Source organism: Arvicanthis niloticus, chromosome 30 (assembly GCF_011762505.2).
Source record: "Arvicanthis niloticus isolate mArvNil1 chromosome 30, mArvNil1.pat.X, whole genome shotgun sequence".
Classification (NCBI taxonomy): domain Eukaryota; kingdom Metazoa; phylum Chordata; class Mammalia; order Rodentia; family Muridae; genus Arvicanthis; species Arvicanthis niloticus.
Window position 1 is genome coordinate 16864834 of NC_133438.1, and position 25258 is coordinate 16890091.

Here is a 25258-nt window from a genome sequence, read left to right on the forward strand (position 1 = left end):
ACAAGCAAGTAATTTTCAGGCTTCAGGCTGGGCTTTAGTAGAAAGTATCAAAATTTCCCTGCCTCTCTCTTGAATAATACCATATGGTCATTCTGCTTTGTTTCCTTGTTTTCCCTTCCATTGGGTTTTAAAGCTCAGTACGTGGTGGGACCCAGTGAAGCGATTCTGTGAGCCTTGTGACTGCAGTCCCCTGGGCTCTGTGTCACCGCAGTGTGATGTGACAGGAAGATGTATCTGTAAATCAGGCTTTGTAGGAAGACAGTGCAGCCTCAGCAGGCAGGTGCACCATCAGGAGGAGCAGTCACGAAGAGCACAGCAGGTGCTGGGGGCTCCTCGAAGGTGGGGTTCCAGCGGCTCCAGCGGGTGCCCTCGGGGAGCCTATCGGGCCCCTGTGCGGGTAGGCACTGCAAGACTGTATGAGCATGTGTTCCTGGGTTGCAGATGAATTGTGTTGGAGGTCTTTTATCAAATGATTTTGATCGCTAAGTGTGCAAACTGCAAATGCAGAAATTAGACAATGCCTGACTAAAGCCTTGTCTTTTAAAAATTGCTGTTGTTATGCTTTTAAAATTGCATTCAGTGTGTAAGTTTTCAGTAAGCATGGCTGTGGAGATTGGAGCGATGGCGCAGCAGTCTAGAGCATTGACTGCTCTTCCAGATGACCCAGGTTTGATTCCAAGTATCTGTAACTCCTGTTTTTGAGACTCCAACATCAATTTCTGGCCTCTACAGGTACCAGGCACCAATGTTGTGTACACACATACATGCAGGCAAAACACTTGTACAAATAAAGTAAAATATTTTCAAAAAAATGTCTATGGACAAACCAAATAATTCTAGAGAATTAAGAGTTGATGCAATTAGTTAACAATGTTATTAAATAACATGAGCCTGACATTTCATATTAGCTAAGATTTTGCTAATTTCCATCTAATTATTTTGCTCATGTGCACACCAAACACAAGAAACACATTCTCACGTTTACAGACACAAAGTAAAAAAGAAAAAAAAAACTTTCCACTTTAAAAACTTTCTTCCCCATTGGGCTGCTCATAGCCAGCCATGTTCCAGGGATTCCAACATCCTCTTTTGAAATTTCTACCATCTGTACTCAAGTGCTCATGCATGCCAGTGTTTGTGTATGTGTCTCTGGGCATGTGGGGGGATGTGCATGCATGCATGAGTGCATTTGTATATGTGTGCATCTGTGTGTGTGTGTGTGTGTGTGTGTGTGTGTGTGTGTGTGTGTTTTGCTGGATGTGTGTGGGGGTTTGGTTGTGTGAGTGTGATGACACATTATGTAATTAAAATGACACTCTAGACCATGTGTACACTGCTTTTTGGAATTTTTGCTTGGCATCGTATCATAAATATATTCTTATCATTAAAACTGCTTCAAATAGATTTTACTTAATTGCCTCTCATTTTATTTATAACATTAATATAATATAATTTATTTGGTGCCTCTCTAACAGTGCAGATTTGAGTGTCGCCACAATTACATGCTATGGTAAACAGTGTGTAATGAGCATGCTTGTTATTTATTTACTCTTTGTTCTGATAGCTGATAATTTCTCTAAGGTTAACGGCTTTACATTGAAATTATTTTATGAATAAAAAATGTTTTACTTTTTTATAGGTAATTTTAATCTCAAAAATATTCGTTATTGTTAGTGCTAATAATTTTTTTCTTTAATATGATAAATTTGAATTACAACTAGAACTTAAAATAAAGTCAGCCGTAAAAATTAACATGATTATCACATTCAATCGACTCATTGTACATTTTAAACAATACAACTATTCTTAGCTAGTCATATTAAATCTAATTCTCAGTGTAATTTTAATTTTTCAAATTTCTAATACTGCTGAACAATAATATTAAAAATCTAATGAAGCTTATTCATTTCTCTTTGGGTGATTCCCAATAAATGGCAAGATTAATTTTTTAACCAAGAAGTAATTATGAAGTCTAATTTTTCAAAATACAAATTATTTTGACAAAGAAGTAATTACTGAGAGTAATTTTCCAGATTAAAATGCCATAATAATGTGACATACTTTATATTTATAAAAGAAAAGTAGTGTACTTTAAGTAGAATATGCTCTTTATTTTTCAAGTACTAGTGATGATTCCTAAACCCACCAGTCTTTTTAATCATAGTTACCCTGGGCCTGATAACATATATTTCAATAATGTCTTCAAAGCTAGTAATACAACCCATGGTGGGAAGGTGATGTAGTATCATTAGACAGGAGATCCAGAGCTTCAAGCTTGGATAAAAGCCATGGCTTTATTTTTCTAATATAACAAATTGATCTTCCTTCAAAAACTGGTTTTGATGACTAGAGTACTGAATATTAAAAATAATTTTAAACAAGTTCTCAGAATTAGGAAGTAACAGTTTTGTGTATTAGCAGTAAAGTGAATAAAATTTTAAGTTAAGAACAGAAAAGTGGCCAATAATCCATTTCACATTGCTGTTGGAACCAAGGAAGACCATAGAAGGCTCCTGAGACTGAGATAAAAACACATTGCCTGGTTTGATACAGTTTTGATAACATTTCCAAGTAACTCCACTTTTCACCTTGTCAAGATAAAGAAACCTATTGAGTAATAGACAGTTGTCAATGCCACCACAGAGTCTGGTGGCCCATGGGTTCTTCAATACCTATCTAGATTTTGGGTATCAGCTAGCTTGCTGAGATTCAGTAGCTTTCCTGTCTCTTCCATGCCAGCCTGAAACCTTTGGCCTGCAACTGGGAAGGGGCTGTCTGCCCTGCAACTGCAATTCCTTTGGGTCTAAATCCTTTGACTGTGAGGCGAGTGGGCAGTGCTGGTGCCAACCTGGAGTAGAAGGGAAGAAATGTGACCGTTGTGCCCACGGCTACTTCAACTTTCAAGAAGGAGGCTGCACAGGTCTGTGAATGAGACTAATGTCCTGTACGTTCATTCTTGGAGTGTATAGTCCTGGCTCTTGTAACGATTTGATCTGTTAAAGAAAATGAATGTGGAAAACAAATATGCGATGCAGAACAAAGTAACAGATATGTTCATTGTTTTCATAATTAACAGGACACATGTAAATATGCTTGCAAGTACTGGACAGCCATCAGTATATCCTGATCTAGATATGCCCTATTGTCAGTGCTCTCCGTTCCCATGACTACTGTAGCTTGAAGTTCAGGTGCACAGGGTGTTTTATGCCAATTTACCTTACACTCTCTTACAAACCAAGACATCTCAACTTCTCCTACCATAAAATGCACCCAAGAAGTTTGGTTTTTTTTTGTTTTTGTTTGTTTGTTTTTCTAGTATAAAAACCATACTTGTAACACAGCTGTCTCCAAAACCTTAACATTCTAGGAAAGAAACAAGTTGTATTTAATTCATAAGGAAATGCAGATTGGAGTTTCTAACACGATGACTGGAAAGAGTGTTTGTCCTATGTTGAGCCAGAGTTTTCACACAAATCATGAGCTGAACACACACACACACACCAATTAGCATGCTAGGAGTAATAGTAGATCGAAATTAGATTTGATTTATGTAACACTAATTTAGAACTGATGCTATTCCAACAACCACAAAAATGAGTTGCACCTCTGTTTAGTAAATTCATTGTTAGACAGCTGTTATCTCTATACTGTATTCACAGCCTCAGTGCAAGATTTTAGGAAGTTTTCATTGATTATTATTGCAAATTTATGTTGGAATTAAAATAACACTTCAAAGAACTTAAAGAACCGCTATCTTTCAGATTATCTCCTGAATTTTAGCCATATGATTTTTATTAGAAAGGCATTTTAAGTCATGTGTGATGTGGTCAAGATCTTCTAAGAAATGTGTGTGATCTCTCAACTAATATCTGCAAGCCCTAAAAATTATTAAGAATTACTTAAAAATATTCTGATCTTTAAGCACAATTCTCATTGACACTTTAACATGATACGAATTAATGTTGAGCCATTTAAGTTTGGAATACCATTGCTGTGATACAACACCATGACCAAAAGCAACCTGTAGAAGAAAGGGTTTATTTCAGCTTACAATCTTTAGGTCACACTTCATCACTAAGAGAAGTCAGGGCAGGACTCAAGGCAGGAACCAGGCTGCAGAAGCTGATGCAGAGGCCCTAAAGGAGTATTTTTAGTGGATTGTTCCTCATGTCTTGCACAACTTGCTTTCTTATACAACTGGACTAGAGGTGGCAACATTCACATTGAAATGAGTTCACCGGCTTCAATCACCAATCAACAAAATTCCCCAATAGCTTGCCCACAGGTCAATCTGGTAGGGGGCATTTTCCCAGTTGATAATCTCTCCTCCAAAATAGGCTTAGTTTGTGTCAAATTAGGAAAAGAAAACTATCTAGCACAGGACCTATTATATATTGAAAGAGATTTAATAACAAGAAGTGGGGATAACATGCCAAGTGTATACTTAGTTGTGTTGTAAGCCAGAGAGACAGAATAGAGGAGAGTAAAAATCAGACTGGGTAAGATTATAATTGTGTATAAGTTAAGTTCTTCATGTCTCTATCTAAATGTTTGAATGGGAACTTAAGGAAGGATTTATTTTGGCTCATAGCTTGATGATATATTCTACCCTGGTTGGGTGGGCATGTTGGCAGGCGCATAAGGCAGCTGGTCACATTGTTCAGAAAAGAAATAAATGATGATATCCAACTTGCCATCTGTCTTTCCTGTTATATTTGATCTGGGAGCCCAGGTCACGGGATTATTCAGAGTTAGTTTTACCCCCTTGGATAAGCATCACTACAAACTCCCTAGTAGACACCTTTAGAATTGAGACCCACGGTGAGTCCAAATCAATGGAAGTCTTTACAAAATAAGAGTATTACTTATACCAAATATCCTGCATGTATCTGGTGGTCCAATTAGTAACTAATTTTATGACCTTGGCTATGTAATTTGATTATGCTTTCTCACTGCAAAATTCAACTTTTACTTAGGATATAAAACGTATCTATATCAAGAGTATTCATAGGAATTCACTGAGCTAATAATGGCTTTAGAATAATGATGAGAGATACTGACTATAAGTATCATATTTCTTGCCATTATCTTTATTGACAGTTTTGATTGTAGTACACATTATGCTTTGGCAGAATAAACTAATTCATTGCTCAGATCTTTCTATCATTTATCACAGTTCTACATAGAGATTTTCTATTTTCAAAAAATGATCCAGCTGTCCCAACATGTTTCTTAGCACATAAATTTAAACAAAATGCTATTTTTCTTTTTAATGAATGTCATATATAAATAAACCTATCAGCTTATCATTAACAAAAACAATAGCAATAACCACTGGCATTTATTTAGCACTTATTCTATGTCAAGTATTGTGCTAAACATTCACAGCTGGTATAAAACACTTTGAGTAATAAGTATGACATTTTAAATTTTAAATTAATCAAATACCTAAATGGACTCAGTTAAAATAATTTAGGCATCAGCTAACCAGTTAAAAGCTTTTCCATAAAACTGATCTTCAATTTGAATTTGAGTATTCTTATTTCTTATCTTGCAATAATTTATTTTAAGGTAAGTACTGTACTTAACATACTCTTAGCAGTTGGATTAAGTCAACACAATAAGCAGCATTCATCATTTCTTATGATAGACTTTGAGGATTTTTTTAAACCTAATTCTTATCTTCTTGGAAAATATACAATAAGTAGAAAAATATTCACTATATTATAATTAATTTATGGTGATTTAAAAAACTTGGAAATTAAAGAACTAAATTGGGTAGCAAGAAAATTTAGAAATAATTCTACTTTTAAAGTTTTAAAATGGAATTATGTTTAAATATATAAAACTGAAATACACTATGATATTTACAACTATATACACAATGCACTGGTCTTAAGTATCACATTTGTTTTAATAAAATTTCATGTGTTATTATCTGGAAGAAAAAATTAATTTTTATAGCAAAGAAAAATAGAAATAAACACATGAGATCAACCACTCTAATTCCCATTAGAGCATTGGACAGACCCTAAAAACCTAACTCTGCCCTATCAGCAGGAAACAACCTTAAGCCTCCCTTTTCCTTTTTAATCCCTTGGGGTATAAAAAGCCTCAGGTGAGCTAAGAAATGGAACAGGGATGTTGACATGTTGATTATGGCCCAAGGTCCCTGGGTCATAATGCACAAGCATCCACTCCCTTTGAGAGACTGAAAACCCTCATTGTTTGTCAGGAGCCATCATAGGACAAGCTGTTCTCAGGTAGTCTTCCTGAGATGGTCTGGTTCAGATTACAATCTGCAACAGATTTTTTTTCTATAGTCAAGGCCCAAGAGAATTCGTTCCTGCTATTAATATGCTTTTCTTGTTACTATTAAACATGCATAACAATCACTAGGTATTAGCCCACCCCTTTTGCGCAGATCTTTGCAGATCTACAAAGATGTACTGTCCTGTAGTGGTGCTATATAGGCAAATATGTTGCGACCTGAGCAAAATGTTGAGGCCCGAGCTACCCTGCATTTGGCAGCCACTGTATCCAGGCCCAAGCTGCCGCTCGGTCCGCAGGTTGGGGTTCAGCAAGAGAGAGAGTGAAGAATGGAGACCAGATAGAGCGTGATTCAATCCCGTTTATTCTTCAGTCTCTCTTCCTAGTCCAAGTCCCAAGTCTTGAGTTCCTAGTTCCTAATGCCTCCAAGTTCAAAGTTACTTCTTCCAAGTTCTCTTCCAAGTGCCTGCTTCTCTGTCTTCTCTCTGCTGTGTCTGATTCTCTCTAGAGCCAAGTGTCTTCTACCTAATGTCAAGTAATCTGTTCTCTCTCTGTCTACCTCTATCCTTTTATATGTCTCACTTCTAAACCAGGACTTCAGGTCACGCCTTTAATCATGCCCTTAGGTCTTGTCTCTAAATCTGATCTCTACACTTCTAAGTCAAACTCTTAAGTTACACACCTTTAATCTCACACACCTTTAATCTCACACACCCAAGGTATCTAAACCAAGATTATCGGAGTGTGCTCAGCTATTGTAATCCAAGTCTCATGTCAGGGTATATGGCTCAAGATGGCTGCAAAGCTGATAGCCACTTTCTGCTAAAAGTCGGCCCCCAACACAAATAGATGACTTCTTAATTCTTAATTATGATCCTATAAGAATTCCTAAAATTATATCAGTCATTATTAAGCTCTTTTATAATGGGACTGCTATTAGGCCCTTTTCTGATGGTCAAAACTGCAATGAGAACTCTGTCAGTCTCCCATGTATCAGAAGTTAATTGCTCAGACTTTCTGATATTCAGAGCACATTCCAAGAGGTAGTTAAACAATTAATCAAAGGTCATTAAAAGGAACTAATGATTTATTATAGGTATTAGGACAGAAGATAAAATATTGACTGAGTTTATCTATACAAAACTTCACTAATAACTTTTTTGGACAGAAAACTTCTTAGACAAAGGGGAGAAGAAAAGGAATTTTACCCTTGCCCCACTTAGGATCTTTCCACTTTTCCCTTTTTCTTAGATAGCTTTCATAGGAAACTTTGTACAACTTAGCAATAAATGCTATAATCACATTTCAGAGTGTCCCTTTTTCTTCCTGTGACTTCTAGACTAGCAGGCTGCAAGTTAGAGCTGCACAGTTCCTGCTGAGATAGAACAAAGGTCACATTACTTAATCCCCCACTGTTAGGCTACAGATATCAATCCCCTAAACCAGCAGTGTTAAAACAGCCCCCAGAAAGAGCAAGAAAGTTTTTAGGCCTTTACAGAAGTTTATCATCAGCACTTCAGTATAGTGAGAAAGCTAGAATGTCCCAGAGACCCTAAGACTTTAAAGCTACACCAGAGTCCTACTCTGTCCCCAACCACTACCCTTTCCAGGCTGGGAGGCTCCTGGCAGTTGTTCTAATTAAAGAAAAATCAGCTTCTAAAAAACAATAAATAAATCTATGAACAAGGACATTATATTTTATAGTATCTATGTAAAAGATAGTTAAGAGGGAATTTGGTAACATTGCTTACTTTATAGAAAAACGGAAAGTGCTAAAAGTTTGAAATTACCAAACAAAATGGAACATTTATTGACAGGACACTTTTGTGAAACATACTATAAATAACAAGGTAGGCACTCCCCATACACAGACATCTTTAAACATAGTATTTAAAGTAGAAAGGAACAAAACATTGCATTAAGAATTTGGCATTTTATATAAAATTTTACCTTTTTTTGACTCATTTTTGCTTTCCCTCTTCTTCTTGTGAAGCTTGTGACTGTTCTCATCTGGGTAACAACTGTGACCCAAAAACTGGTCAATGCATTTGCCCTCCAAATACCATTGGAGAAAAGTGTTCTGAGTGTCTTCCCAACACCTGGGGCCACAGCATTGTCACTGGCTGTAAGGTAAGTGGGTCATTGTTTTCTGATCATTTTCTTATAGCTTTCATTCAACTGAGGTCAGTGACTGTATATTTCAACCCACTATCACATCACCAAATAACATAGTGTTATCAAAAATTATCTTAAAGACACAGGTTATTATTTCTTACTATATTATGACAGCGATATTTATTAGTTGAATTTATGATACCTACATAAATAGAAGGGAAAGGACAAATAAATCTATAATAAAACCCCAAACAACTATCTCATTCTTAGACATAATAAAAGACAACTGTAAAATAAAAAAAACTAAAACACTAACATCCCAAAATGCTGTTTAAATTATACCAAATTAACTTGGTTTTAATTTTCAAGAGGTGATTAAAAGGAATCTGAAGAACCAAATAAACTACCTTGAGCTTGCAAATGTCCTCAGTCTCCCCTGTGGATAGACTATAGAAAGTGTTATAACCAGACTCTTGCTTACCATTAACAGGGAAGAAACAGCCATGAGACTAATATAGAAATATTCATGAAAGATGCTGAGGCTTCAAAGAGGTTGAGGTGTGGGCTCCAGTATAGACTCCTTAAGCATTTCTGAACCCTCTTCTTTGGAGGCAACAGGGAGAAGGCTTAAGTATGACTTCTCAACTCTACAATATGGACAGGCTAGGAAAGGATGCACACATATTCCCATAGGAATCATGGAGAAAAGGCAACTTCAGGAAGATGAAGTCTTCAGAGCTTATTTGGTTATTTGTTGTTTACAACTTATTTGTGAAACACTCAATAAATGAGATTAAAACTCATCTAGTTTAAGTGTGGTGAGTCTTTACCAAAAATTGCAATCCCTTGTGCCACTTGGAAATCAGCTTGCCTTCACACCTCCTGATACCACTGCATTGTTTTCTAATAGTGTAGTTTACAGATTTCTTCCTCTTTATGAAAATGGGATAATAGCCTATATTTCGTTTCATCTTACACTGAAGAGAATTTGATTTGCCTTCTGTGCCTTAGTGTCATACTTTCAGAATTTATCCATCTTATTGCATACACTCAAAGTTTGTTCCATTTAGTTCCTTAATAATAATGCATTGTATATTCTACTGTAACTTGTTAATTTGTTTATATTGATAGGCAGTTTGGAACATCCATTAGTAACTTTGCTATGAACATTAGTGTTGAAGTTAGCAGTATATTCATAAACCATAAATTTTAATTTCTCTTAAGAGTACTCCACTTCTTTGCCAACACTGACAAATCTAATTTTAATTATTTAATTGGTTGTGTATTTCTATTTTTCTCTTTTGCAATTCTTTATGCCAAAAAAAATGGTGGGAATTGGGTTGTTAATTTAATCAGTCATTTGGATTTATGTACATTCTTTTAAGAAGTTGTTACAAATCTTTGGCTCACTTTTCTTCTGAGAACCTTTTCCATTAAAATTAATTATAAGAGTTTTGTATATTCTAAATATATGTTCTTTAACACACATACACACACACATACACACATAACATGCACACACATAAAACAAGAGTATAACTAGCTTTGTAATTAGTATCTTCATCTAATTTTTATATGCATGAACAAGTTTGTATCATTTCTTTTCTAGATCCTGTTTCTTATATTTTTCCTTGGAACAATTGGTTCGCCTAAACCTACAGATTTCTTTTTTGTGTTTCTTTGTAAAAATTTATAGCTGTTTCTCTTAAATTTAGATCCACATTCCACATTTACTATAAATTTTTATCAAGTATAAGGAAATTAAGTTTACTTTTTTATGTCTAATTTTTCCAACAGCATTTGTTGAAAAGAATCCCTTCCTACTGAATTAGCTTGGTTCCTTTATTAGAGTAGCTGGCCTGTGTTCATGGGTTTTGGACTTTTCCTTTTCCTTAATTAATTTTCTGAATAATTCAGTGTATAAATTACTATAGTTTTATAGCAAGGAATGGATCATATTATAAACCCTCCAGCTGTACTTCTCATTCCCAGCATGTCCTGGGTATTAAGATACAATGTATCATAGGTTTTATCGTATTCCTTTAAAGAGTGTTTAGTTTTACCCAGCACTGTTTATTGTTGATCATTATGACCCTTATGATTCTTGCTTATGTATTTTCATGGGGAAGGTGCCACAAAACCTTAAGCCTAAGGTGAGTGAACCTCCCTCTAACCCTTCTGATAAGCCAAAGCATTGTTGAGTTTCTCCCAAATTATAGTCAGAACCATTAAACAGTTTAAGGCTTGTATAAGGTCTAAAAGTGTTTCCTCCTAGATGTCTTGAGTGTGTCACTTCCTCCCAGCATGCTTTTATTTCTTCTCGGTGCACATGAACATCAACCCCAGCCTCACACATTCTTCTGCGTATCTCTAGAATTCTCAGTGTAGAACTTCCGTCCTGGGCACATTATACTTGCTCCAGGAAATTTTAGCTTCTTTGGATTTTCAAAACAAGTACCATTTGTCTCTCAGCTCAGCTGTTTGCTGGCCCTTTGCTTGGTCTGCTTTCTCTCTACTGGTACAGTCTAGAAGCTACCTCTATAAACGGCCTCATTTCCTTCTCTTTTCTCAGAAATAACATTTGTTGCTTTATTATCCAGTGTCTAAATGCATTTTCTTATTTTTTGCTGTTATAGTTTAATAACTTAAACACAGAATTAGTTTCTAAAAATAAGTAGGTAAGTTGGTGTGTGTGTGTGTGCGTGTGTGTGTGTGTGTGTGTGTGTGTGTGTGTGTGTGTAATATAACAAGTTCAGGTAAGATCTAAACTGTATCTACTGGATTTGAAGCATCAAATAAGGACATTTTAACAGGTGATAAGATTGTGCCAGTCAGTCACACTGAGTTTGGGGATAAGGAAATGTGACAGACAACAAACTATAGTCTTTCTAGCATCATGGCACTGTCCTCTAGACAGGTACACTATATTCTTGATGGAGTGAGTATGAAGCATCTTTATGTGATAAAAGGAAAGAGTTCATGAGCTCCCACGTCTAAAAAAAAAAGGAGATATGGGCAGTTAATGATTTCTTGGGGAAGAAGAGTCAACTTTATCAAGGTGCGACACCATAATAAAGCTGTCCATGCCCTGGAAACTGGCCCACACCAGAAGCATATTGTCAGCACAAATTAGAGCTGATGGGCTATTTTTAAAAACTGAAAAGAGAAAACACAGTACGGAGTAGGTCTGGAAAGAGTTAGCAGACAGAGGATTATAAGTGAATATGATAAAAATACATTTTTTTAAAAATTCTCAATTCATAAAAATTTAACCTAAGATGAATACTGGCCTAGAAAAACCTATCCTCAAAAACAATTAAAGTACTGATAAGTGTTTAAGCAAGTTAAGACATCTGGCTTCAATATGTGACTAGAAATCATAAACAGTGGATAGGACACTCATTTTCTTCTCGTGATATTATTTAGTTAGAAATTATGTCGTGCTACATTTTGAAAAACAAAAAATTTTGTTGACTGCAAACAGCAGTCTACATTTCTAAGTGATTTTTTTTTAAGTCAAACCCAAGTATCTACTCTCTCACTTGGGATTATTTTAAAAAATAAAAACTCATGAGAATGCATGCTCTCCAAAAACACTTATAATGAAATTCTTGCAATTAAAGGTGATTCTTTATAGTCAATATACAAATCAAGCAGAGATATGCTTTCATATCTATAAAAGTTGTTTGGGGGCATTGATTTTTTCTTTTTTCTTATTCAATATTTTATTTATTTACATTTCAGATGCCATCCCCCTTCTGAATTCCCCTCACCCATTAATCCCCTATCCCATTACTCCTCCTCCTTTTTTGCCTTTATACTGTTTAAATTCCATGCAAGTATTAAGGTCAGTTCTAAGTTAAGAAACTAGCAATACAATAGATGCAAATAGTCCAGGAAAAGAAAGACAATAAACCCAGATAATCAAAGAACATGCACGACAATAAACAGAGTCTCTTGATCACTATTTCTACAGGATTATCAAAATGATCAATATCTGAGCCTACATCCCTGTCCTAGCCCAAAGTCATTTTCATGCCTGGAATCTACTTTTTTGTTTAGCTTAAGATTTAGATTTCTGCCTATAATTACTTCTTTGTTATAATCTAGGCTTTAGATTCCTGCCTGAAATTTCTTCTTTGTTCTAGCCTAGGATTTAGAGTTCTGTCTGAAATTACTTCTTTGTTCCAGCCCAATGTCAGATTCCTGCCTGCAGTCCACTTCCTTGTTTTTGACATATGTCAGATGCCTTCCAAGCAGTTCATTTTCTTGTTTTTGGCCAATGATAGATTTCTGCCAGGCAGCCCCAAAAGCTCTCCATATCTCCCCCTTTATATTGCGTAAACCAGACTGAGCCTGTCTTGGGTCGTTCTGACAAGAAAGCCTTCCTTACCAGTCATGGAATATGCACTATCATAAGCAATGCACATCTGTTATAGGTTGGTAAGGCTCTATGCAGAATTTTACCCATCCTTGGCTTGCCAACCTATTAAATTAATAACTATGTCTGGGGGTCCATTTTCAGTTTTAAGTCATGTACTTTGGCTGCCAGCCTGTTAATGTAGTTAGAGACAAGCTTTTACACGACGGGCAGGAATAAAAGTATTCACAGGACAAGAAGGGCTAGCATAATCAAGCTATATATGCCATTCTTGAGGTTTGACCGAAATGGAAATACTAACCTCAGGCCATGGATAATTTTATCAGCATTATCTGCAGCATAAAATGCTCAACAGAGCAGCATTCTTAATTCATAATCCCACTATGCAAAGTTAACATACCCAGAGAGGTGTTAAGATTATGCCAAATATTTTACAGGTGTTTTTAAACTTTTTTCTAATTATAATGACAATCATTGTAAATTTTAGAAGTAACACTACTCCAATGATATTTGTCATGACACTTGGGATGGCTGCTAACTCTTGAACCCTGAACCTCCTTCAGATAATTTGAATAGATTATAGATCATCAGTTTGTTGTTCCAGACACCTATATAAATTCTTTTGTATACTCAATAAATTAGTAACATTTTTTTACTAGATGGTTAACAAAAATAGTTGTCTTAACTCTTTGTGCCAATGCTATTGCAGAAGCAGTGGTGCTAGCAATTAATGGGATTAAAGCTGTTATACCAGCAATAATCAAGCCTGTTACCCTCTTGCTTTTGCTTAAAGCCTAACTCACTTCTTCCAGCACTTTCAAACTTTTTCAGAGAATCAAAGTTTTCTAATACTCGGGGTAGTAAGACAAAAGCTGGTTGATAGATCCCTGTAACAGACATGCCAGTTTTCAACACACTAACATAATTGGAAATTATATAGTCAATGCAACTTACAATAAATACTGTAGAAGAGACAAAACCAATTTTAGCTTGACAATTAAAAGAGCCTTAAAACATGCACTAACCCTTTTTTGAAATCCAGATCCTGTCCCAACTTTATCTCTTGTTATCATAACATCATAATGAACTACAGCTAACTTCCAAATATGTCTCTGAAAATGTCCAGATCCAGCCTTCCAAATGTAGACTTTTATTTCCAATATTAGATTGATTTCTAGACCAGTACATGATTGAGTCCTAATAACCTTTAAGAAAAATACAAGAGACATTGTAATTTCTCTTTTTGATTCTCTGTCTCTGAAGGTCTAAAAACTTGAGACAAGGCACATTGTCCCATCTGGGATATAGTCAAACAAAGGTGGATCAGGAATATATGTCCAATACAGCTCTTCAGTCACCCTTGTCAGGGCACACAGCAAGCTCACAGGTTGGCATCATTCTTTGTCTCAGCAACAGCATGTCTCACCAATCTTTTGAAAGTTCAGTGGGCCTCTTCCACAATACCTTGTCCTTGATAATTATACAAAATCCCCATAATAAATTATTGACAAAAAGTCTCGACTGTTCAACTACAAGTGCCAGATCCATTATCTGTTTTATATCGGATATTTTATTTATTTACCTTTCGATGTTATCCTCTCTCCCATCCCCCCAAAACCCTTTATCCCATCTCCCTTCCTTCTTCTTCAATGGGGATGTGCCCCCACATTCTTTACTAGTTACTGAATAAACATTATATTGATTGAAGGTTCATTTAAATTGTATTATGTTGAACTACTGTTTTTTAAACAAATCTAAATTTCTGAATAAGTATACATTTTTCTATTAGGAGGATTTATAAAAATCCATGTGGCTATTAGAAATTATTTATGAGCATGCATTCCACTTGGGTGACTATTATTTAAAACAACATTGATTTGGGATTTAGAGACTCTTGTTCTTTTTGCCATGGAGAATTGCTCCGTGCAGAAGTGTGAGCACACACATCATTTGAGCTGCCTTCTAGGAGAATATCAAGCCTGCCATCATTCACTCATAGAGGAAAGGAGAATCAATCCTTATATTACATCTAATTTTAAATTATGTTTGATATTAAGTTGATTTAAATTAAGTTTGATATTGATAAGTTTGATATGAGATAGTGCTATCTAAACATACAGTTAATTGTCTCAGTTATTCCCATAGTAACTTCTCAAATGATTTTCAGATTGGACCCATCCCAAGGTCTATTTGTACTGTCAGCATCATTCAAGAACAGGTTACTTGATTGTATAAAACTAATTGGTTAGAAGACATTTCATATTTTTGTTATCTAAAAATAGAGATGTTCTATGAAACTTTTTAAAATCTACTCCATGATTATAGTTTCCATACCATATCATTATTTTCTTTCTGGTTATTTTAAGCAAGTCTATACACACTAAGTGAAATTGGAAAAAAAAAAAAGGTGGTTTTTTTTGGTTTTTTTGTTTGTTTGTTTTTTAGTGAATAACTAAATCATCCTAATTTTGAAAGTTCATTCTACATCTGATATTCTTTAACAGTGAGTTATGTGAGAGTCATTGTATTAATCAGGGTTTTCTAACAGGAAAAAAAAACTTGTAGGATGAATATGAATACATAGTTATATTAAAAGGATTTATTAGGTTGGCATATAGGATTTGGTCCTGGTAATTCAAATAATGGTTATATCATAAGGCAAAACAGAGAATCCTGTAGTTGCTCTGTCCATGAGGCCAGTGACTCAGCAGTCTCACCCTGGTCCTGGAGTCCTGGAGAGCTGCTCATCTTCAGTCTACATCAGAATGCCAACAAATCTGTCTTTTATGCCAGCAAAGAAATGACTCAGCAACAGGATAGTTGAACTTGCCAGAAAGAGGGAACTGCAAACAGGCAAAGGCAAAGCTTCCTCCTACCATGTCCTTTTAGGTGGGCTGCCACAGGTACAGCCCAGATGTAAGGTGGGTCGGCCTTCTTGTTTTAAACATTTTAATTTCTAAAATAATCCCTCACAGGACAGCCCAGAGCTTGGGTTTTTTTGTTCGGTTGGTTGTTTGGTTGGTTTTTGTTGTTGTTGTTGTTGTTGTTTTTATTCAAGATGTAATATAGTTGACAACCAAGATTAGTTACCATGTCAAGAAAATGTGTTAGAAACTATGTTTGTTTAGAAGGTCTCTTCTTGCCTCATATCTCCTTACAGGAACAAAGTACTCTTTGAGTTGGAAGCCCATCCATAGCTTTACTCTTGGGCAGTCTTGAATATCTCTACATCCCACTTAAATTAGGGGAAGGTACATATGGCTTTCTCTTTTACTTTCTTACTATTCTGTACCCTCCTGAAGAACATGCTTATCAAAATCTCTGTCCTGCCACTTTCACAACTTCTTTTTCATTATCTGTGAAATATAACAAAAATGACTTCCTTGGATATTCATAACATCTGCACAGCATCTCTATGAGTTGGACACTGCGTCATTTCCTGAGCATAGGAAAGTCTGATACAACAGGAGCTAAATTAACCTGCCTCAGGCTATGTGGCTAATACGTAGTTGGTGTAAGTGAAGCATAGGTCTGGACACATAATTTTGCTACTATACGAGTATTAGCTATCACATAACTATAAAGTCCTGCATTTTACTGAATCACGTGAAAGTAAAATGAAATGTTTGTGTATCAAGTTGGGAGTGTGAAAATGTTCATATAGTTCCAAGAACATAATCAACTCTCAAATTCTCAGTAGCTTATTTATATTTCAATTTTAATTACATTTAATTACTAAAGTTAATTCCGCCTATATTCAGAAGGAAGGAATACAATATAGAAAGGGGTTGTTTATTTTTTATTTTTTTTTTGATCCATGCAATACCTTTTGTTCTTGTTTTAATGTTTTGCTTAGTGTAGTTAAATAAATGGAAAAGGAAAGTCAGCCTCCTCCAACCCTGAAAAAAGAAAAGAAAAGAAAAGAAAAAGGAAAGAATCCATATTTATAATATAACAATAACCACAGTGCATATTGCTAGTGTAAAATAACTTTTTAAGGATTGTTTTAAGCGCGCGCGAGAGAGAGAGAGAGAGAGAGAGAGAGTGTGTGTGTGCGCGCGCACACACACACATGCGCACAGTGGTACACATGTGCCATAGCATGAGCATAGAGTCAGCACTCTCTTCTCACCTTGTAGGATTAGGTCATGAGGCCTGTATGCTAGCACTGCTCTACCCACTGAGCCATCTCATCAGCCTTAAGAGCTCTCCAGGTCAATTCCTCTTCCAGCCTCTTCACTGCATAGCAATGAAAAAACAGGAAAGTAGTTGGGTTATCAGAGCTGAGGAGATGGTTTAGTAAGTATGTTGTTTGCCACACAAGCTTGAAATCCTACCCTAGAAATCTTGACCCCTGAAACCCACAGAGACAGTCTGGCTGGTGAGTCCACAAGCTCCTGTAATAGTTAATGTCTCAAAAAATAAGACGGATGGATCTTGAAGAAACACTGCCTCTGCCACACGCACCTACAGGAACATGTACAAACTCTCAAACACACATGCACACATACATGTGCACACATTGGCATATTCCCAAAATAAACAATGCAATTTAAAATTACTTAGAATAAAACAAAACAACAAATCAAAGCATGTATTTTCTTTTTTATTACATGGCATAGTAATTTCTAGACTATCATCCATTTTTCTACATGAAGGTAGTTTTTTAATGCTATGTTCATTATGTGTCCCAAAGGACTAAATTTCAACATTATAAAGGATACAATAGATACGTGGTTTATATGTGCATAGTAAAATAGAAATGTTAGGATTAAGGTTTTTAAGTTTTCTATGCAATTTTGTCAGCAGTTGCTGTTTTTCCTCCCTTCCACAGGTTTGTAACTGCAGCACGGTGGGGTCCTTGGCTTCACAGTGCAATGTAAACACAGGCCAGTGCAGCTGTCATCCAAAATTCTCTGGTATGAAATGCTCAGAGTGCAGCCGAGGTCATTGGAATTATCCTCTCTGCCGTCTCTGTGACTGCTTCCTTCCAGGGACAGATTCCACAACTTGTGATTCAGAGACTAGGAAATGCTCCTGTAGCGATCAAACGGGACAGTGTACCTGTAAGGTATGAATAACTGAGCTGCTCCAGGAAAAGCCCCCATTCACTCGACACTCCGTCACTCGGTTTTGCTTTCATTCAGTTTTCAATTTTTGCCTCATTAAGCAACACAAATAAATCTTCATGGCCAGACACAGGTTTCCTTGATATATGCTCATTGGTATACAGAAAACACTCTTCAACTGCTCTCAACCCAAACACAACCTTGTTTCCAGTCAGTACAGAGGGAATATGTTCCATAGTGACTGAAGTTGTTTTTCTTCTGTGTTCATATTGCTTAAAGAAATGTCTACACAGTGGGCAGTGGGGTCTTTCAGGCACAGTCAGAGAAAAGCCACAGCTGATACCCAAGCTTGTCAGAAACCCTTTTTCCTGCGGTTAATCGGCAACCACTGCACACTGAAGCATATTTATTCCTATGTAAATTCAGTAAAATTTCATCACATGTGAACACTGACATTGCAAACAGTGGATAACTATGTGAAAATTCTAGCCCTCATTAAAACTGTTAAATGGTGTAGAAAAGCAGCCAATTAAAATGGGTAAGAGGAATGGTTTTTATCCTTTATATATTCCTGAAAAAAAAAATAAATCCCAGGATAAATGTAGTTAAAACAGTGTCACAGATAGCTTTTCAAGACAAAGTCTATGCCAAGAAAGCCAGAGAAAACAGTAGGCTGAAACCTGGGGGTAAACAAGACATGGTGAGCATGACCTTGAATTTAAGAAAATAGCCTCGATGTGAAAGACCCTCATTAAGCAGATTATTATGCTCCATACATGCACACTCTATTATGGCCATATGTTACATTTGCTACGTATTGCATGTGTATTATGGCAATCATATGATATTAAAAGAAATATATAAGTGTAGAATTTCAGCTTTCTCACTGTTTTTTTTTGTAGGTAGGAATCATTGGTTATTGGTTTCATTTGTGTTTGAAAGTTCTAGTGCTCACAACAGAGTTGTATGAAATGCATAGCGTAGACCTCACAAACAGTATAGAGTATCCTCAGTAATAGATGCATTTAGGAATCAGGTACCTTTAAAAGTTTCAGATCCTGACAGAGCTGTGAACTCAAAATACCATTTGAGGGGATACATAAGTAGCATAATCTTCATTCGTGTGTTTGGCTTTCATTAATAAAAACGAAATGTGTTGCTGCCCCCTGTTCCTAAGTGGATTTCTCCTACAACAATTACAGTGAACCCTGAAAGGTCCTCTTCTTTCTTCAGGTGAATGTAGAAGGTGTCCACTGTGACAGGTGCCGGCCTGGCAAATTTGGACTGGATGCCAAGAACCCACTTGGCTGCAGCAGCTGCTACTGCTTTGGAGTTACTAGTCAATGCTCTGAAGCAAAGGGACTGATCCGTACGTGGGTGAGTAGGAAGCTGCTGAGCCATGTAATGGTGTGATGCTCATTCCTTCAGGAATCATTTAGTCGGGCCCTGAGGACAAGTAGCAAATGGCAAACCATTTAAGTAACCCTGTTCCCTGCATGCACTCAGAAATGGTAAAGGCTCTACATGCCATTAGGCAGTTGGCATAAACGCCTCTTGAAAATTCTTTCTAAAAGATTGTTCGGTTACTCTTGATAAGGAAGTGGCAAGTGAAAACTGGAAGGAAACATTGTGGTAGCTGGAAGCAGCTATATCCTGAGGAAGGAGACATCGTTGGCATCTAATGTAGCCCCCCAGAAACCAGAACCTGTTGTTTACCTTCCACCCAGCCATAGGACACCATTCATTGTTTGGATGGCATCATGCTTATTTTTACTTTAATTTCCCTTTGTTTCCCCAGAATTTAGGTTCAACATTTGTTACTGAAAAAAACATTACAGTTTTCAGAGATTATCAGTCTTATTATGCAACCCATTTCAAAGCATCTACTGCCTGCTGCTCTCTCCAACCACGTCTCAGTTCATTTTCTGGGACAACCTGCCAAAGTGGGGACAAGAAGTCAGATAGACATGTACTCCACACCTACCTTTAAAAGAATGCCCCAAAGACTCATTTTCCACTTTCTGCTGAAATTTGACCTTGTGCAGGTGACTCTGAGTGACGAGCAGACCATTCTGCCGCTGGTGGATGAGGCCCTGCAGCACACGACTACCAAAGGCATTGCTTTCCAGCACCCAGAGATTGTTGCAAAGATGGATGAAGTCAGGCAAGATCTCCATTTGGAACCTTTCTACTGGAAACTCCCAGAACAATTTGAGGGGGAAAAGGTAAAAACAATCCTGAATTCACATGTGGCCAAATAAAACATGATTTAGGTCATTAGAAGTTTGTCTCATCATCTCTATTCTATTTTTTTCTTTTCAGTTGATGGCCTATGGGGGCAAACTCAAGTACACCATCTATTTTGAGGCTCGGGATGAGACAGGCTTTGCCACATATAAACCTCAAGTTATCATCCGAGGTGGAATTCCTACTCATGCTAGAATTATGACCAGGCACATGGCTGCCCCTCTCATTGGCCAATTGACACGGCATGAAATCGAAATGACAGAGGTAAAGCTGGTAGTTGTTTGGTGCAAAGATGCGAGTGGTTTTTCATTCGATTCTGTCACAATGGTGTTTTTGATTCTCATTTACAGAAAGAATGGAAATATTATGGTGATGATCCTCGAATCAGCAGAACTGTGACCCGTGAAGACTTCTTGGATATACTATATGATATTCACTATATTCTTATCAAGGCTACTTATGGAAATGTTATGAGACAAAGCCGGTAAAGTATTATGGGAAATTTTCAAGTTCTTACTCTAGGGTCTAGGGGGCTGGTCAAGAAGACACCAAATAAATCAACAACAGGTTGGTTTGTGACTGAGGTGACAAAATACAAGCCAAAGGAGGCTTCCAGTCACTTGATAAAAGATAACCATTGTTTACCTCCCCCCCCCCAAATAAATAACAGAAGAACAATATTCTTACTTACATTAGTCATGGTGAGTTAAATGCACCAGGAGAAGTTCAAGATAGCACATACTGTAGGTCACATATAGGTAACTGTAGTGTTGTAAGTCTGTTATAACATTGTAGAGAAACTGACCTTGAAGCATGAAGGGGAATAGACAAGGTCAAGTTAGTCCAGTCCTCCATCCTTGATCACGTTCATCTGCCCATGCCAGTGAAACATGTATGTTTATTTACCCCAGATATAATGATGCATGTTGATTGAAAACCATAGTGAACAAGTCCAAACACAGATGAATTGAAGAAACATACGTGACATCAAGGAAGTGACACTGGGAATACGTTTTAAAAAGTCATTAGGTTAATTAATACATGGGCCATTGACAATGGCACTTGGGGTCACACTGGTACCATTTTCAACATCAACATACACTGAGGTCTTTGGTGAGAAATAGTCTCAAATTCTTAAAGAATAAATGAGACAAAAAGAATGTAATCTTGAAAGTATAAACCCTGTTTTCCATGACTCTGGTCACATAATGATGGGAGGACTCAGTGATAAAATCAACAGATGTTTGTCTCACTTGATAATGATGTAAGCATGTTTATAGATTATGAAAAATGTTGTAATTCGAGAAAATAGAATAAAATATATAGAATAGAGATAACAACAGAGGCTCCAGACTTTTTCACAAGCAGAAAGAATCATCCAAAGAGATGAAAAGAGAACTCACACAAATCTAAGGAAGTTTCTCACTGCGGAAGCCGAACGTTGAGTTAAGTTACTCAGCAACTCAATGTCGCTTTTATGTATTATATCCTTTTGTGTTCAGGAAATACATGGAGTCCAAATATGTTTGTAAAATAGTCTTATGACAAATGAATAAGCCAAGCTAGAGAAAATAAAGAGGAAGCCTCTCATAGTCAAATTAGTGAATTTCTAAAAATGTCTATATAGCAGATGTTCATACTGTGATAAGCATACACACAATGTCACATAGAACTCGTTCTTGTCCAATAGAAGATTCATGTTGCTCACTAGATTGATGAAGGGGCTTTCAGAGAAAGAGTCGATCATGAGCCAAAACTCACCTTCTCGTTTATAGTCCTTTGGGTTCTTTATCATAAAAATAAAAAACCTGTACTGAAAAAAAAAAACACTGTAACCTATATTGCTAATTATTTTAGAATAGCAAAATGCATTAGTCATAGAAGCCAAAGCTGGCTTACATATTAGCTATGCAAGTGGACTATTTTGCAAGTTCCTACAGACCACCCTAAGAGTTTGATAGTTCACAGAACATGTTGTTAGTGTTACTTCTGGGACCAGTGTTGTCTTCACTTTTCACTATACGACACTTTTTCTCAGCCCTATCAAAACTGGAGCTGTAAGCTCATCAGTAAAACAGGTAAGGCAGATATATCACCAGCACTTGAATATTTAAGACAGAAAAAAACAAGACAAAAGTTAAATATCCCCAGTAAGACAGCCAGACATCTTTATCATTACACAAACCATGGCAGTGTCAAGAGTAGAGTTTAAGGTTGATTATGAATGTAGTAACTTCTAGAATTCAGTATGCATTTAAATGGAGGCCATATTCAGAAACAAGCAAAGCCACTGTTTGCACTTCCATCCTTCCCACCTCTCTGTGATTTCCTCCACATGTGAGCTCCTCGAACCACCTGAGAAACATTATTCACAGCAGAGAATATTGTTGCCACCGTTCAAGAGTCTCTTGATTTTTTTAAACCCTGCTCTCTCATATGCATGTATGTACAAGAGAAAGAAGGCAAGATGATGCTCGTATCTTCTAGAAGAAGCGTTGGATCCCCACAGAGGTTTCAGTGGAGAGACGACTAGTCAAACAAGCAACCATTTTTCCTCTTGCATCACAAAGCTCTCAGAGAGCAGAAGGCACTCTCATCAGAGAGGAGGGGCTGCTTCCAGCTCATGCGACCTTTACTACCACTACGGTGCTCTAAAGAGAGGAAAACAAAAACCTACATTTTAGCCCAAAATTGGTTTTGTAAGAGCTCCCAAGCGCTCATCGCAATGCCAGTGAAATCAACATGCGCATTCATAATTCAATAAAACTTACCTACACTGTTATAAAGTTTATGACTCTACCTCCTTCAGCTATTGGAGGTGCCTTTTATGGAGGCAAAAGTATTCAGTGTCTCACTTAAAAGTTTATTTGCAGAACATTCTCATGTTGCAATTAGTCAGTCATGAAATAGTCTGGGTTTATGGACTGCATATATTTTAATGCATAATTTCAAATTAATGAAAAAGATATCAGAGAATTCATTGGGAATATATATATGTGTGTGTGTGTATATATATATACATATATATGTACATACACACACACACACACACATATATATATATGTATATATATATATATACATATATATATATACATATATATATATACATATATATATACATATATATATACATATATATATATATATATATTGACCATAAGGGCTTTCCTACCAATAGGAAGTCACTTGAAGGATTTATTTGATAAAGCTAATAAAATATTAATTTGGAAGGCTCTTTATCCTTTTAAAGAGCAGGGTTAGATCATGCCTGGCATTGTTTTCTAGGAGGCTTTCCCCAGTTCTTGAAAGGACACCCAGAGGCTCCAGAGTAAGAGAGTAGTAAATTACAGCAAGTTTCAGTTGTGAGGACAGGAGATATTCTAAAAGAGAGTGACCTTGGGTTGCTTGTTTGAAAGAATATAAATGTCTAATTGATTGGCCATGTCGGCATGAAGCTACTCAATTTTGAAAACTGGGAGGGGGGTTAAAAATCTTTATAATAACTTCTCAACAGGACAGCTGACATCCAATTTAGTAAACTCCTTAGGATTTATGTGGATATTTTCCTAATAGATAACCTCAGTCTGAGAGGAAATAAAAACGCTATAATCGGATAAAGCAACTGAACGCCTGAAATTTAAGCAGCTTCAAAACTGTCATTATTAGCGTGATGGCCCCCTTTCTGCAGTATGTGATTTCATGTTACCTTGATAAACAGATGTGTTTTGGTTCATTGAAAACAAGCAAACAAAAGAGTTTACCTCTGACTTGCAGAAATCTGAGGCAGGGGTGGGGGTTCCTTAAGCCTTGAGTAGTTTTTGTAGGCTATATCTGCTTGTGTGATCATTAACTCTGCTTGCATCTTTGTAGCATTTCTGAAATCTCCATGGAAGTAGCCAAACCAGGACATGTATCAGCAGCGAGCCCACCAGCACGCCTGATAGAAAGATGTGACTGTCCCCCTGGCTATTCTGGCTTGTCTTGTGAGGTAAACTAACTGGTACTAACTCATTTGAGCTCAGCTTCCTTCCAGAGCCAAATGGGAGTCCTTCTCAAGCTTCCTCTGCCCTGGATTTCCATGTGTACTCTTAGCCTATTTGATTATCAGTCGTGCATATTAGAAATATGTTATTGTCATTGTTAGCTTGTAAAGAATCTTAACTGGAGGGAACTACCTGATTAAAAGATTTGTAAAGATATGTCATAGCCAGGGGTGAGCATGTCTCAAAAGGCTGGTCTGTACATACTATCTATCTTCTTGGCACCATTTCTGAGCAGTTAAGGCATTTAAACTGCAGCAATTATGAGATATAACTCTATGCAGTTTGAGAGTGTTTTTTATATAGAAAAGACAAAATGTCTATAGAAAAGATGAAATAGCAGGCTTTTTCATTCAATATAGTCTTCCCAAAAGGACATGAAAGAGTTTCCACGGTACGACCATCATTCAGTCATCACAATTTTAAAACCATTTTTTTTTTCACTACTAGGGTATTCCTTTGAATGCCTTCTGGTATTCTAATTAACATCTACAAATATTAATTTGTGAAAAGAACACTACAGTATTGGAAAGTTGGGAGAGATAAGGAACTGGGTTGAATTTGAACCTCAATTTTATCAAGTACTAGGGCTGAGACCTTGCATAGATTTCTAGACCTCTAGAAGCTAGACATAATAAATGCTCAAGACTGAGTAACTAGTGGTATTCTGCAACCTGCCATTCTACAAATTCCTGACTTTAATGAGTTTTGGGGGACTTATCCCAAATTCTGTCTCATTGGTCTCATTAATTGATGCTCTTTTATGAGGTTGGATGTCACTGATGTCTCCTCCTCTTCCTACAGAGTAAGATCCTTATGATGATTATATAGGCTGTGAACATTAAACACGTCACTGGTTTGTGGTCACTGTCACCTGTTAGAGTTGATACTATGACTCATGTACTAATTACAGGTTCATGCGCTGATATTTTTAATACAATTTAATCTGACAACTTTCTAAATGGGATGTTGGAAGTTTTCTCGATAATGGCATACATGACTCCAGGCCAAGGTGAACCATACCTTAAAAATTCTACATTGGGGCTAGTGAGAGGACTCTGTGAGCACTAAGCCTCACAACCTGACTTGCTGTAATTTTCAGGACCCACATGGTGGAGGGAGAGAACAAACTC

The 25258-nt window shown here is 36.6% G+C and overlaps 1 protein-coding gene across 2 annotated transcripts in view; it reads left to right on the forward strand.

Annotated features, from left to right (window-relative positions):
• The window catches only part of Lama2 (laminin subunit alpha 2), a 572138-nt gene that overhangs the window by 367323 nt on the left and 179557 nt on the right, over positions 1-25258 (forward strand). For both annotated transcript variants that reach the window (XM_076927972.1, XM_076927973.1), the window contains exons 21-28: positions 2740-2920; positions 8264-8400; positions 17601-17837; positions 19069-19212; positions 19881-20060; positions 20158-20346; positions 20433-20566; positions 23956-24073. In XM_076927972.1, coding sequence (XP_076784087.1) covers positions 2740-2920; positions 8264-8400; positions 17601-17837; positions 19069-19212; positions 19881-20060; positions 20158-20346; positions 20433-20566; positions 23956-24073 — 1320 coding nt within the window. The remainder of the gene's footprint in view (positions 1-2739; positions 2921-8263; positions 8401-17600; positions 17838-19068; positions 19213-19880; positions 20061-20157; positions 20347-20432; positions 20567-23955; positions 24074-25258) is intronic.